This window comes from Buteo buteo, unplaced genomic scaffold (genome assembly GCF_964188355.1).
Source record: "Buteo buteo unplaced genomic scaffold, bButBut1.hap1.1 HAP1_SCAFFOLD_87, whole genome shotgun sequence".
Taxonomy (NCBI): domain Eukaryota; kingdom Metazoa; phylum Chordata; class Aves; order Accipitriformes; family Accipitridae; genus Buteo; species Buteo buteo.
The window spans coordinates 1-14,883 of record NW_027439251.1 but is presented as its reverse complement, the minus strand read 5'-3'; the positions used below and the strand labels follow the sequence as shown (position 1 = coordinate 14,883).

General features: G+C 50.8%; 1 protein-coding gene across 1 annotated transcript; it reads right to left on the bottom strand.

Moving 5' to 3' along the window:
* Positions 1 to 11,040: 11,040 nt before the first annotated feature.
* Positions 11,041 to 14,420, bottom strand: LOC142027918 (olfactory receptor 14C36-like). The gene is made up of 2 exons (XM_075022077.1): positions 14,217 to 14,420; positions 11,041 to 12,086 (listed from the first exon to the last, which is right to left on the bottom strand). Exon 2 carries the CDS (start codon positions 12,061 to 12,063, stop codon positions 11,041 to 11,043), a length of 1,023 nt encoding a protein of 340 aa, XP_074878178.1. The 5' UTR covers positions 12,064 to 12,086; positions 14,217 to 14,420.
* Positions 14,421 to 14,883: the final 463 nt, after the last annotated feature.

Sequence of the window (14,883 nt, the reverse complement as noted above, 5' to 3'; positions counted from 1 at the left end):
AGCCACCATCCAAGGGGACATACTGTCTGCTGTGCTTGAGAGGCCTCTTCACAGCCTTCCCAGCAGCACTGGAGGAAGGTGATGCCCTGCACCACCCCAGAGGTTCCCTGCCTGCAAGCCCACTCGTACATCCGAAGGTTTCCTGCATCACTTGTCCCACACGGCTGCTTCAGTTACCACAGGGCAGCTTGGATGCCGTGGCAACCTCTGTGCGGACAACTGAATCAAGTCCAGAATGTAACTTTTAGAAAAATGTGGAAGCCTATGCAGAAAAAGAAACCTATGTAATAGCAGAAAAAGTCTTCATTTCCAGCTTTTCATTATCTTTTATGAAATTTTGCTAATCATGAAGGGATGCTGCTAGTGTCTGGCTTCTCAGAGGACTTTGTGCCATTGATGGAATTTGATCCTGATCGTCCAGCCAACTTCCCATGCACTGCATCGTCCACATGTCAACAATCTGCTCTAAGGAGACTATGAGAAACCACATCCAAGGACTTGCAAAAGTCCAGGTACACAGCATGCCCTTCTTTCCCCTCCCACATGGGTTCAGCAATCCTTTTCTTGTCCTTCAAGCAATGGAGATGGCTGCAAGAGCATTTTCCCTGTCACCTTGCCAGGGACTGAGGTGAAGGTGGTCAACCTGTAACACTTCCAATCCTCCTTTTTGCCCTTCTTGAAGATGGGTTTGAGATTTGCCTTTTCTGAGGATCTTGGAACATCCCTCATTTCTCTCTTCCCATTCCAAGATGTTTGAGAGAGGACTCTTGATGACACCAGCCAGCTCCACCAGCACCTCTCTGCTGCGTCACACACTAAAACCTGTCTTCATATCCCACATTTGCAGGGAAGTGCCCAGGACACCACACATGCCAGTCCAGGTCCTCTGGGCTGGTTCAAAAGAGAACCAGAAGCGATTTCTTCCTGCAGGCCTACAACTCCCATGGACTCTCTGTGCAGTTCACAGCTTCCCTGAGCATTTTTCTCAGTGTCTCCATTCCCCAACCTTTCTAGTCCACAGGCTGTAGATGAGAGGATTGAACAGGGATGTGAGGATGGTGTAGATAAGGGGCTTTGTCAACCTCTCTCAGGAGAGTTCTTCTGGGCATCACGCACTCAAAGATGAGGGTGTCATAGAAAAGAGTGGCACTAGTGAGGCGGCAGGAGCAGGTGGAGAAGTCTTTCTGCCTGCCCGCGCCGGATGGGAGACGTTCCTCAGGGTGGCAGCTCTGATGCACACAGGATGACCATGTGAACTGGAAGGGGAGGATGGGATCTAAAAAGCAGGTCATGACAGCAAAGAGCATGAGTGTCACAGTGCCAGTGTGTGAAAGATCCAGCAATGGGGTGAAATCACAGAAGAAGTGGTCCACTCCACTGGGGCCAGAGAACGGTATCTGGGTCATGACTGAAATGATTACTGTAGCTGACAGAAATCCCCCTAGCAAAGGAGACAGACCTGGCAGTTCCTGAGTCTTGTAGGGAGCGGGTGGTGGCACACAGCCCAGTACTGATCGTAGGATGTCGTCACCAGCAGTAAACACTCTGTACATGCAAAAGGACATGAGGTCCTTACAGCTCCAGTGCCTCGTTGCCTCCTCACCCACCCTCCACAGAGCCTGTTCATGAACCTGGAGACTTCCTGGGGTTGCTGACAAAAGACCTTTTCTGTTTCCTCTCCCTGAGCAAGCAGTTTGCAACTTGCAACACAAGGTCACTCTTGCTGACTCCTGCTCTCATCCTAAATGACAAAAGCTAGTCCAACCTGTTGTCTGTCACATAGAGGACCCCAACAAATGCAAGCTTCCCCTTGATACAGGGAGCATAGTCCTCATGCTCCCTGCTGCTCCCTGGGCAGAGCCTGTATCCCTCCATTGCAGCACCACAGCTCAGCAATGCCCTTAGTCATCCTCATTGCAGGCTGTCCTACGTCTTTGCTGATTTCCCGGCAGACTTTAGCTGTGTCCCCTTTTCCCCACCACACTTGGACTCTGGGATCTCCCAAGCCAGACTGATGCCCTTCTGTCTTTACTGGCTGTTGCTTCAAACACAAAGCTGTGGTTAAGCAAGGATTGGTCAAGGCCTGTGAGTTGCCCACAACCTGTCTTCTTGCACCCAAATTATCACAGCCCCACTCTTGCTTGAAACTTCTGCCACCTCAAAATCAAAACTCAACTTATTTCACTTCAGCAGGATGCCCCACTACCCCTGCCACCACTTCCAGTCTGCTATTAAAGATGCGCACTGCTGTGTTGCATATATTTATGTTTTGGAAGGTCAATGCTTTTTTTTCTCTTTTCCTTTTTTTTGCTTTTTTTTTTTTTTTTTTTTTTAATAGTGTGGTGGGTTGACCCTGGTTGGATGCCAGGTGCCCACCAAAGCCGCTCTATCACTCCCCCTCCTCAGCTGGGGGGGAAGAAAATATAACAGAAGGCTCGTGGGTCAAGATAAGGACAGTTTAATGCAGTGATAGCAAAGGTCGCGCGTGCGAAAGCAAAGGAAAAAAACAGATGATGTTATTCTCTACTTCCCATCAGCAGGCGATGTCTAGCCACTTCTCGGGAAGCAGGGCTTCAGTACGCGTAGTGGTTGCTCCGGAAGACAAAATGCCCCCCCTCTGTCTCCCTTTACTTAGCTTTTATATCTGAGCTGACGTCATATGGTATGGAATATCTGTTTGGTTAGTTCAGGTCAGCTGTCCTGATTGTGTCCCCTCCCAAGATCTTGCCCTGCCCCAGCCTGCCATTGAGGGGAGGGCAAAAATGTTGGGGAGACAGCCTTGATGCTGTGCCAGCACTGCTCAGCAGTAGCCAAAACACTGGTGTGCTATCAACACCTTTCTAGCTACTGATGCAGGGCACAGTGCTATGAGGGCTGCTGTGGGGAGTATTAACTCCATCTCAGCCAGACCCAATACAATCTCCACCCCTTATTCCATACCATTTGCGTCCTGCTCAGGTCCCACATAATTTAATACAGATATCTTCTAACCATATTATTGTATTTAATTCTCATTACTGAAATCCTTTCTTACCAACACTTACAGCTGAAACTACGTACTGAAACCACTTTTATACCCAATGTACAGATTTATACATTCTTATTAATTACTATCCCTTGTCCTTTAAAAGATAGATGTTCCATGGGCTTCTTCCACTCCTCCAGATGTTCACACTCAGGTTATGACTTAGGCCCCATCCATCAAGATGAGTGGTCAGGACAGGAAAAGCAGTATGTTCGAATGCTGGGCACCAACACCCGCTTGGTTTGGGTCACCGATGCACTTGTCTGGTTCCTTGCGAAGTTCACTCCTCTGCAGTTCAGGTCATTCCTGCTACATTACTTCCTACAACATACAACTCACATCACAGATTATTTTTCCCCCAAGGTTAAATGTCCTTGAGGCACACACTGGGTCTCCCCATCCTTCCGCATTACCCACCAAGTACACCCAGGTCCCTGAGCAAAGACAATCCCACGAATGGGTTTGCCTTTTCCCGTGGGAGGTGCAATCCACACTGCCTTCCCCAGCCACTTCCCCATGTGCACTACGGGGACCTTATCTCCTCCCACAGTATGTAGGGGTTTTGTTTGGGCAGGACCAGGACGGTTAGCAGATCCTCTGGTGTTAACTAGCCAAGTGGCTTCTGCTAAATTTGTATCCCAATGTTTCCATGTCCCATTGCCTAGCGCTCTCAACATAGTCTTCAACAGTCCATTATATCTCTCAATTTTTCCAGATGCTTGCGGGTGATAGGGTATGTGGTACACCCACTCAATGCCATGTTTCTTTGCCCAGGAGCTTATGAGGTTATTTCGGAAATGAGTCCCATTGTCTGATTCAATCCTTTCTGGGGTACCGTGTCGCCATAAAATTTGCCTTTCGAGGCCTAAGATGGTGTTTCGGGCAGTGGCATGGTTTACAGGATATGTTTCTAGCCAACCAGTAGTTGCTTCCACCATGGTGAGTATGTAGCGCTTGCCTTGGCATGTTCGTGGCAGTGGTCCAATGTAGTCAATTTGCCAGGCCTCGCCATATCGAAAGCCCAGCCACCGCCCTCTGTTCCAGGGAGACTTTACTCTGGTCGCTCGTTTGATTGCAGCACATGTTTCACATTCATGAGTGACCTGTGTGATGGCCTCCATGGTCAGGTCCACCCCTCGATCACGAGCCCATCTATATGTTGCATCTCTCCCTAGATGTCCTGATGTCTCATGGGCCCATCGAGCTACAAATAGCTCACCCTTACGCTCCCAGTCCAGGTCCACCTGAGCTATTTCTATTTTGGCAGCCTTGTCTACCTGTTCATTATTTCGATGTTCTTCAGTGGCACGGCTTTTGGGCACGTGAGCATCTACATGACGTACCTTTAGAGTCACGTGTTCTACACGGGCAGCAATGTCCTGCCACAATGCTGCTGCCCAGATGGGTTTACCCCTGCGTTGCCAGTTGGTCTTCTTCCACTGCTGTAGCCACCCCCATAGGGCATTAGCCACCATCCAGGAGTCAGTATAGAGGTAGAGTACCGGCCACTTTTCTCGTTCAGCAATGTCTAGGGCTAGTTGGATGGCTTTCACTTCTGCAAACTGACTTGACTCGCCTTCTCCTTCAGTGGCCTCAACGACTTGTCGTGTGGGACTCCACACAGCAGCTTTCCACTTCCGATGGTTCCCTACCACACGACAGGATCCATCAGTAAACAAAGCGTAACACCTTTCGTCTTCTGATAGCTCATTATATGGTGGTGCCTCTTGGGCACGAGCCACCTCCTCAGGTGATGCTCCAAAATCTCTGCCTTCTGGCCAGTCCATGATCTCTTCCAGAATTCCTGGGCGGTTAGATTTCCCCAGTCGAGCTCGTTGTGTGATCAATGCTATCCACTTACTCCATGTAGCGCTGGTTGCATGATGTGTAGAGGGGATGTTTCCTTTGAACATCCAGTGTAGCACGGGCAATCGTGGTGCCAAGAGGAGATATGCTTCTGTACCAACAACTTCTGAAGCGGCTCGAACCCCCTCATATGCTGCTAGTATTTCTTTTTCAGTCGGGGTGTAGTGGGCTTCTGATCCTCGGTACCCCCGACTCCAAAACCCTAATGGTCGACCTCGGGTTTCTCCTGGTGTTTTCTGCCACAGGCTCCAGGTGAGACCATGCTCCCCAGCTGCAGTGTAGAGTACATTTTGTACATCTGGTCCTGTCCGGACAGGCCCAAGAGCTACTGCACGAGCTATTTCCTGTCTGATATGCTCAAAAGCTTGTTGTTGTTCAGGGCCCCATTCAAAATAGTTCTTTTTCCGCGTTACTCGATAGAGAGGGCTCACAAGCTGACTATAACCTGGAATATGCATTCTCCAGAACCCCACAAGGCCTAGGAAAGCTTGTGTTTCTTTCTTGTTGGCTGGTGGAGACATAGATGCTATCTTGTTAACCACATCCATTGGGACATGACGGCGTCCATCCTGCCATTTTATTCCCAAGAATTGAATCTCCTGTGCAGGTCCCTTGACCTTACTTTTCTTTATGGCGAAACCAGCTTTCAGAAGAATCTGAATTATTTTTTTTCCCTTCTCAAACACTTCTTCTGCCTCGTTGCCCCACACGATGATGTCATCTATGTATTGTAAATGTTCAGGGGCATCGCCTTGTTCCAGTGCCATTTGGATTAATCCGTGACAAATGGTAGGGCTGTGCTTCCACCCCTGGGGCAGTCGATTCCAGGTGTATTGGACACCTCTCCATGTGAAAGCAAACTGTGGCCTGCATTCTGCTGCCAAAGGAATGGAGAAAATGCATTGGCAATATCAATTGTAGCATACCATGTGGCTGCCTTTGATGCCAGTTCATATTGGAGCTCTAACATGTCCGGTACAGCAGCACTCAGTGGCGGTGTCACTTCATTCAGGCCGCGATAATCTACTGTTAACCTCCATCCTCCATCAGACTTTTGCACTGGCCATATAGGACTATTAAAAGGTGAATGAGTCTTACTGATGACTCCTTGGCTCTCTAGGTGATGAATCAGCTCATGGATGGGAGCCAGGGAGTCTCGGTTTGTCCGATATTGCCGACGGTGCACTGTCCTGGTAGCGATCGGCACCTGCTGTTCTTCAACTTGCAGCAATCCCACAGTGAAGGGATCTTCCGAGAGGCCAGGCAGGGTAGATAGCTGTTTGATCTTCTCTGCATTTACAGTGGCTACACCAAAAACCCATCGGTACCCCTTTGGGTCCTTGAAGTACCCTCTCTTGAGGTAGTCTATGCCAAGGATACAAGGGGCCTCTGGGCCGGTCACAATGGGGTGCTTTTCCCACTTGTCCCCTGTCAAGCTCACTTCAGCCTCCAGTATAGTCAATTCTTGGCATCCCCCTGTCACTCCCGAGATCCAGATGGGTTCTGTGCCCCTGTATCCTGATGGCATCAGTGTACACTGTGCACCAGTGTCTACCAAAGCTTTATACTTCTGTGGGTCTGATGTGCCAGGCCATCGAATCCACACAGTCCAGTATATCCGGTCATCCCTTTCCTCCTCCTGGCCGAAGGCAGGGACCCTCTATTGCTGTTCCTCATCAGAATATTCACTGTCCGATCCTTGCGGTACCAGACCAGAAGTCCCCTCACCAGAATCAAGGGAGGTGGTTTCAGTTCTTCTGCGCTTGGAGGATCGCTGAGTGCTTTCTTGGGCCTCTACAGCAACTACGCTGACAGCCTTCTTCTTGGGTGACCCCTTCTTAACAGCTGTCTTCCCTCTCAGTTCACGTACGCGGGCTTCCAGCTTAAAGGTAGGTTCACCATCCCACTTCCTCATGTCCTCCCCTTGGTCACGCAGGAAGAACCAGAGTGTACCACGTGGCATACGCCTTGGGCTCCCTTTCCCTCTGACTTGGGCAGGAGAGGACTGATTTCTTGGAGCATCCCTAACAGCCAAGGCACTGTCCTGTAGGGATGAGGAGGCACAGAGATTTTCCTCAAAGTTTTGGAGCCAAGACGACACTTTCTCCACAGTTGGTGTTTCCATATCTGGACAATACATTGCTGCCAAGCTGTTAGAATACGATGCTGGGGCACCTTGAATCACCTTTCGCCACATGGCCCGTGTGCACAGGACATCCTCTGGATCTTTGGATACTTCCTCATCATCTAGATCACTGTAGATGACTTCCACCACTGCTAACTCTCTCAGGTACTGGATGCCTTCATCTGCAGTAGTCCACTTTTCTGAGGAATTCACAAGATCTTCCTTGAATGGGTATCTTGCCCTCACACTTGAGAGGAGCCGGCTCCAGAGACTGCAAACTGCTGCCTCTTTTCCAATTCCTCTTTCAATTCCCCGGTTTCTAGCGAGGGATCCCAGTTGTTGGGCTTCCTTGCCTTCCAGTTGCTGACTATCAGCCCCGTTATCCCAGCATCGGAGCAGCCAGGCAGCAATCCGCTCACCTGGCTGGCGGCTGTAATCTTTCCGTAAGTCCCGAAGTTCTGAGGACGTCAGGGACCGGGTAGTTTCCGCTTCCTGTTTAAGCTCCCTCACTCCTTCCTCCAATTTCTTTGTTGAAGGACCAGCTTCTAGATCAAACCCTTCCTCTTCTTCTTCTTCCCTCACTAATCGATGGTATGGACCCGTTGATCTCCTTGTCCACTGCTTCCTTTTCACTACTGGGGCAATTACTGTAGTTGTTGTTGTTTGGGTCCCTATCTCGAGCATGGTGTCCTCAGATACAGTCTGGGTCCCTGCCTCAACCATGGTCCTCTGACAGTGTTGAACTATGGCTCGGTAGGCATAGGCCAGGCCCCAGTACAGTGCAAGAAGCTGCTGGTTCTCATTGGGATAAGCAAGGCACCCTTCTATCAGGTGGCGTGTCAGTTTGCCAGGGTTACTTGCCTGTTCAGATGTAAAGTCCCAGGTTATGGGAGGTGATAACCGTCCTAGGAATCTGCCCAAATCCTTCCATATACCCTGCCACCCAGGGACCGGTCGCTTGAGGGCACATTTCAGTATTGCCTCATCTAAAACTTGCCTTCTCTTATACCAGGATGAGACCAGATTCCACAATACCCATAATATGCCACCAGTATTAATTATTAGTATTAAACAGCTCACATAAGGGTGAACAAGGACCTCGGGAGCCTGCATAATAAAACCATTCACATCAATGCCTGGTAGGGAGAGGGAGATGTGTTCTCTCATCTCCTCCACAAGATAGCTCCCACAACACAGCAAAACCATCAGTGCCAGGACAAAACACATAGACATTATTTGTATTAGCACGTTCCCGCGTTCCTTCGTTCTCCCCACAAGATAGCTCCCACAGCACAACAGAGCCATCAGTGCCAGGACAAAGCACGCAGCCATTATTTGCATTAACATGTTCCCAAACTCAGCAAGCTAGAGATAAGCAAGCAGCTAACAAGCTCGGTGACCTGCACAGGAGCTTGCCACTTAATAACTAGCTATAGAATGCTTAATGCAAAACTGCCGTTGTCGTGCCCCACGTTGGGCGCCAAAAAGGACTGTGGTGGGTTGACCCTGGTTGGATGCCAGGTGCCCACCAAAGCCGCTCTATCACTCCCCCTCCTCAGCTGGGGGGGAAGAAAATATAACAGAAGGCTCGTGGGTCAAGATAAGGACAGTTTAATGCAGTGATAGCAAAGGTCGCGCGTGCGAAAGCAAAGGAAAAAAACAGATGATGTTATTCTCTACTTCCCATCAGCAGGCGATGTCTAGCCACTTCTCGGGAAGCAGGGCTTCAGTACGCGTAGTGGTTGCTCCGGAAGACAAAATGCCCCCCCTCTGTCTCCCTTTACTTAGCTTTTATATCTGAGCTGACGTCATATGGTATGGAATATCTGTTTGGTTAGTTCAGGTCAGCTGTCCTGATTGTGTCCCCTCCCAAGATCTTGCCCTGCCCCAGCCTGCCATTGAGGGGAGGGCAAAAATGTTGGGGAGACAGCCTTGATGCTGTGCCAGCACTGCTCAGCAGTAGCCAAAACACTGGTGTGCTATCAACACCTTTCTAGCTACTGATGCAGGGCACAGTGCTATGAGGGCTGCTGTGGGGAGTATTAACTCCATCTCAGCCAGACCCAATACAAATAGATACTGATACACCTGGGGAAATCACAAAAACACCTACTGAAGAATTCTTGATATGGTCAGGGCTGTATGTATGGGGGCACATATAAATCATCCCTGCACCTGATGTGAATTATTTTTGTGGTCAGGGAGACCCCGAGAGCTCTCCCTAATTTGAAAGTATGAAGGGGAAGGAAGGGCAGCGTCATTCGGGCTGGAAGGGACCTCAGGAGGTTTTTGGAAAAATCTCCTGCACAAAGCAGGGCCAGACCAGATTACTCAGGGTTTTATCCAAAGACACCTTAGTCACTTTCTGGGATAGAGCTGGCACAAACTTCCTGGGAAAGAGCTTCCAGTGTTTGACTATCCTCATGTTGGAAATTTATTTCTCTATAAGTGCACTAACCCCCTTCTTTCAGCCCATTGCCTCTTGTCCTTGTGTCTTGTACCATGGACACGAGCCTGACTCAGTCTTCCTGGGAACACTGCAATGCTGCTACATGTTTTGCCCAAGATCTTCCTTTCTCCAGGCTGGACAAGCCCAGCTCCCTCAGCCTCTCCTCACAGGTAAAGTCTTCCTGCCTTGGACCATTATGGGAGCCCTTTGCTAAAGTGGCTCCAGCTTGCATACATCTTTCCTATATTGGGATCTGAAATCTGGACACAGTGTTCTGTAGAATCTCTTCCCTCACTCACCTGCTCATGGTCCTGTTCATATAGCCCAGAGTGCTCCCGTCCTCCCTTGCTTCCAAGGCACATGGCTGCGTCCTGTCCATCTCGCTGTCCAGCAAGACCTTTCCAAAAGCCCTCCTTCCAGACAGACCCCTGCCCTGCTGCAGCCTTGTTCCACATAGGGCTTTGCAGAAAGCTCTGCTCCAGGGTCTGCTGAAGGAGAGAGGCTGGGCAGGGCTGTCTGTTCCCCCAAACCAGCCCTTGGACCACCAGGAAGATGGAGATGGCCTCCCAGCAAAATTCACCTGTCAAGCTGGGGAGACAAGCAAGTGCTGGAAATGGCCAATGAGAGACATTGAGAGTGACAAAGATGCTGAGCCACCCTCGCTGTCTGTCCACACCACCAAGGCCACAGACCAGCCTTCTCTCTCCTGCACCTGCATGTCTTCCATGCTTTCTACAAGCCCTGACTCTGCAACACAAACCCCCGGTGTGAGTCCTTGCCCTGCATGGTCACACACTACAAGCTATACCCTGGTATTTTTCTCTCCCTGGCACTTTCCAGCCCAGCCCAGCTCCCCCTAAACTCTTCTCACTGCCCCCGACCTCCCTCCACCTTCCCTGCCCTCTCCCCAGTACAGACCAGTCTGTCATGGCCCCACAGCAGTGCCCACCACAGGGTGCTGCAGAACTCTGGGCACTCACCCCACAGCCCCAGACACTCTGAAGTGCACAACAGCTCCTCTAGAGTGGAGAGGGGTGAGTCCCAGGGGGGCATCCATGGCACAAGGCCTGAGGAGATCCCCTTGTATGATAGAAATGCTGCAATGGAGGCCAGCTCTGTCACACAGGTGCCCACTGCCTGTCCTTGACTGCGGCCACAGGTCTGCCACACAGCAGGACTCTAACCATGCTTGAAGAGCACTCAGGCCTTCCACCAACCAAAGGGTTCAGAAGGAAAGCATGGAAGTGGGAAGAGAGCAGCTCGGGAAAGACCAAGCACTGGTGCTCTAAGGCAGTGCTGCTGTGCCAGTATTCTTTTCTTCTTCCCCTCTGCACACAGGCACTGCTCCCTGCAGCTGCGGAGAAGGTCTTGGAGGAAGGATCTCAGAAAAACAAGTCACTGCAGGGCCCTTTATTTTGGTTAAATACACAGAGGGAATGGGTCCTCATTTGCACAACCTGCGGGACACACAAAATCTGGATAGAGTGTGAATTAGAAACCAGAGGAAGAAACTTATCTGAATGCTTTCCACAAAGAAAAGTAAAACAAAGCAAAAAGAGTAATCAAAAACCACACTCAAACCACCAAAATCACCATAAAAACCCACCAGAAGACATGCTGGGCTTGTAATGAGATATGAGTCCTATGCAAAAACAACATGCAGTTCATTTCTTCTGAACAGTATCCAGTGATTAGTTTTCTCAGGGCATCCTTGATCTCATGGTTTCTCATGCTGTAGATGAGGGGGTTCAAGGCTGGAGGCACCACTGAGTACAGAACTGCAACCAGCAGGTCCAGGGTTGGCGAGGAGATGGAGGGGGGCTTCAGGTCCGCAAACATGCCAGTGCTTAGAAACAAGGAGACCACGGCGAGGTGAGGGAGGCAGGTGGAAAAGGCTTTGTGCCGTCCCTGCTCAGAGGGGATCCTCAGCACAGCCCTGAAGATCTGCCCATAGGACAGCACAATGAAAACAAAACACCCAAATGCAAAACAGACACTAACTACAAGTACCCCAACCTCCCGGAGGTAGGCACCTGAGCAGGTAAGCTTGAGGATCTGGGGGATCTCACAGAAGAACTGGTCCACAGCATTGCCTTGGCAGAGGGGTAGTGAAAATGTATTGGCAGTGTGCAGCACAGCATAGAGGAAACCAGTGCCCCAGGCAGCTGCTGCCATGTGGACACAAGCTCTGCTGCCCAGGAGGGTCCCGTAGTGCAGGGGTTTGCAGATGGCAACGTAGCGGTCATAGGCCATGACTGTGAGAATAAAGTACTCTGCTGAGATCAAAAAGATGAACAGAAAGAACTGTGCAGCACATCCTGCATAGGAAATGGCCCTGGTGTCCCAGAGGGAGTTGGCCATGGCTTTGGGGACAGTGGTGGAGATGGTGCCCAGGTCAAGGAGGGAGAGGTTGAGGAGGAAGAAGTACATGGGTGTGTAGAGGCTGAGGTCACAGGCTACAGCGGTGATGACGAGGCCATTGGCCAGGAGGGCAGCCAGGTAGATGGCCAGGAAGAGCCAGAAGTGCAAGAGCTGCAGCTCCCTCGTGTCTGCAAATGCCAGGAGGAGGAACTGGGTGATGGAGCTGCTGTTGGACATCTGCTGCCTCTGGGTGTGGAGCACTGAACAGGGAGGCAAGTACAGTGACAAGTTAGGACATTAGTCCCTGACCAAAATCAAAGCCATTTCTCATACTACATGTTCACCACATTTTTTCCATTTCAATGAGATCTCTGTTCAGCTCTGTGGATGGAGCTCTGGTTAGAGCTGGCTGCGTGTGTCGTAAGGAGCAGGGCCTCTGCCCATTGGCTGCCAAGGAGTCAGCCCTGCTTTGCAGCAGTGAGTTTCTGGCAATCGTGTCTGTTGGGGGGGGGTCATTTTGGTGTTTGAATTGGTCAGATGAAACTGCTCCCAATGTAGAAGTGCTTGTCAGCATCTGCACTCCCAGGGCTAAGAAACAACAATGAAAACACTGTTTGAGTGAAAGGGCGGTGTGTGTGTGTGTGTGTGTTTAGAGCTCTCCACTACCTCACCTGGTGATTTTCTTGGATTTTAGAAACCCTCATCATTTCTGCTTCACTCGGAGAAATCAAAGTGTGTCCTGGGAGGCAAGAGGATTGCCTGTGGCTTAGTGCAGTGCGAGGGGAGCAGGTCTGTCACTCTGTCTTGTTGCCAGCTACCCTAGGCTCTCACCTTTCTCAGATGGAGGGTAATCACACCCCCACGTTAACCCGAAAAGACTCCAGGCACTACTGAGAGCAGAGTCACCCACTGTCCAACACCAAGTGACTCCCCCTTTCTCAAGGTCTCTGCACCCCACTTCTTGCCAAGTTCACACATGGTACATTTCACAAACCCAGCAGCATTTCCTCAGTCATAGTGTCTCTGTGCTTCTCCATGTGGCATTCAGGAACAGCAAGATGCTGTGGGACAGACCTGCATCCTGGAGTGCAGCTCACAGCTTGGAAGGACAGCCCAAGAAAATAGCCAAGTGTCCTGATGATGGTATCTCAGGAAGGGAGAGTCAGCTCATTTCCTAGGGAATGACACAGGCTGCATTGCCCACAGCCCCACAGCTTGGAGGAGAGCTTGGACACCTGTAACCTTGTTCCCATGGACACAGCTGCATGAGAGGACCCACAAGATCAGTGTGTGACTCTGCAGCTGAAACTCCCACCACCACTGAGCCTGACAGCAGGAACAAGGTAACAGTTGCAATAACACAGACTAGTGGAGAAGCAAGGAAAATTAGAGTGAGGGTCTGGCTCAGAGAGGCAAAGGCAGAGGCAGCTGAAGTCCCTGGGAAGACTTACCCTTACCCAGCTGTACATGCCACCTCCCAGACATCAATATAGCCAGGCAGTTGTTCTCAGTCCCTGTGCGCTACTTCAGGAGGCTCCTATCAGTCCTACTGATCCCTCACAGTTACACCTCAGGAGTCTCAGTGAGCTGTCCAAGCGTGACAGCTCCTTTTCCATTTCTTCTGAAAATTCCCCAAGAGTAGGAAACAGAAAACACAAACTCAGGAAAGTTCCTGATGTTTATCGCAATCCCTGCTTTGACCTTGCCCTTGAAAAGTGCCCTCGGAAATGTCCTAGGGATAATCTGGGCACTGTGAGCTGCCCTGATCTACACAGCACCCTCTTGCCAGCAGAAGGACCCTGCCCTGCTGGGGGTTGCTTCTTCCACCCACAGCTTCTCCCCACTCTGCTGTTGGAGTTCCTCAGGCAGGCAGAGTACTTACCCTGACCAGCGGCAGAGTCCCTGCCCCAGCACACAGAACTCTGGGATGCAAGGACCCTGCTCAGAAGGACAGCCCTGGGCACCCCTGGCTGCACACCCACCTTCACACTCTGCAGCCATCCCCGGGTGAAGGCAGCTGACATGCCCTGTCCCTCTGAGGGTGCAGCAGGGAAGCTGTGCTCCAAAGCACGTCCTTTTTCTCTGCACTGCACAAACTGTGAGAGTTTTCCTGAGAGATACGATAGGCTGTGGCATGTGCCAGCTTTAGGAGGTCATTCCACAAACCACAGCTGCATTGCCCTGCAGTAAGACACTTACCCTGTTAAGGGCTGTGAAGATTTTCCTCCAAGTCAGCTCTTCTCAGTCCTCCCACCCTAGACTGCCTTTAACATCTCTCTCTGCCTCACTTCTCTCCCCTTGTGCCTGCAGGCAGTGCCCGCAGCCCTGCTGTGCTTTGCAGAGGAGCTGCTCCTGGGCAGAGCTGTCTCTCTGCAGTGCTGCCTGCTTGCCATGAGCTCCCTCCAGCCCAGGAGCCCAGCCCAGCTCAGCAGCAGAGGACCAGCCCAAGGCAGCACTTTCTCTGCCCCCTCTGGGCTCCCTCCAGGTGTCCCTGGGGCTCCAGGGGAACCTGCTGGGAAACAGGCTGAAGCAAACACTGGTGTTGCCTCCCTCAGCTAGGGAGAGACACTTGTTTCCTGAAATAAAATTCTTCTCTCAGAGACAAAGTTACATCTACATGACACAATTTTTGGTCGTATTATTAGACAGGATACCCAGAGAGAGGCAGGCAGGGATCTCCTTTACCCCTGATGAGGGAAGGCATCCATGGGTCAATGGAGGCATCTCATCCTGCGTTTCTACTGACGGCATTTGAAGGAGGCTCAGCTCCCTCCCATGCACACCACAAAGCCACAGGAGGTGGGATCCCTCTTGCCTTACTTCAGGAGTGAGCAAAAGAGACACCTGCATGGGAGCTCCTTGTCTCAGCTCCCATCTGAATTAAATGGAGAGCAAAGGCAGGAGTCAGGTGTTCAGATGCAAATCCCTGGTGACATTTGAACTGCCAGAGGTGGTCCAAGATACATGTAGGTAACAGCAAAGTTCATAGAGACAGGGCAACATCTTGGGAATGATGTATGAGCCTGGTGGGAAATTCCTTTGGCCAAGTGATATGAC

Bases quoted from the DNA above. Each gene is read 5' to 3' on its own strand.
- LOC142027918 (XM_075022077.1), bottom strand. From the start codon at position 12,063: ATGTCCAACAGCAGCTCCATCACCCAGTTCCTCCTCCTGGCATTTGCA.